This window comes from Egretta garzetta, unplaced genomic scaffold (assembly GCF_000687185.1).
Source record: "Egretta garzetta isolate BGI_Z169 unplaced genomic scaffold, ASM68718v1 scaffold891, whole genome shotgun sequence".
Lineage (NCBI taxonomy): Eukaryota > Metazoa > Chordata > Aves > Pelecaniformes > Ardeidae > Egretta > Egretta garzetta.
The window spans coordinates 189187-189537 of record NW_009258689.1 but is presented as its reverse complement, the minus strand read 5'-3'; the positions used below and the strand labels follow the sequence as shown (position 1 = coordinate 189537).

Below are 351 nucleotides of genomic sequence, written 5' to 3'. Positions count from 1 at the left end.
GCTGCCACGCCAGCAGGAAGGACCTCGAGCCCGCGGCGTGGCCAGCAGGGCAGGCTGTCCCTCCGGCCGCGGGAGCGGGTCTCGGGCTTACCTGGAGATGTTGTCGGGTGAGCAGGCAGAGTTGTTGCCGGTGGAGATGCTGGTCTCCATGCTGTCTGAGCTCTCCAGGCTGAGGGTATCGTACGCGTGGTCCAGCTCCTCGGCCCGGGGCCCAGCGCCGTGGGGACGGTGGTGGTGGAGGATGGAGTGATGCACAAGCGGGGGGAAGGCGGCGGGGAAGGGGGGCTGCCCGTGCAGGGCTTCCCACTGGGACTGAGCCTCGGCGGCCGCCTTCTGCTTCAGCTCCGCCCG

The 351-nt window shown here is 70.4% G+C and overlaps 1 protein-coding gene across 1 annotated transcript in view; it reads right to left on the bottom strand.

The window, feature by feature from the left end:
• The window catches only part of PHLDB1 (pleckstrin homology like domain family B member 1), a 20604-nt gene that overhangs the window by 2912 nt on the left and 17341 nt on the right, over window positions 1-351 (bottom strand). The window contains exon 7 of the mRNA XM_035888734.1: window positions 92-342. Within this exon, the coding sequence (XP_035744627.1) occupies window positions 92-342 (251 nt within the window). The remainder of the gene's footprint in view (window positions 1-91; window positions 343-351) is intronic.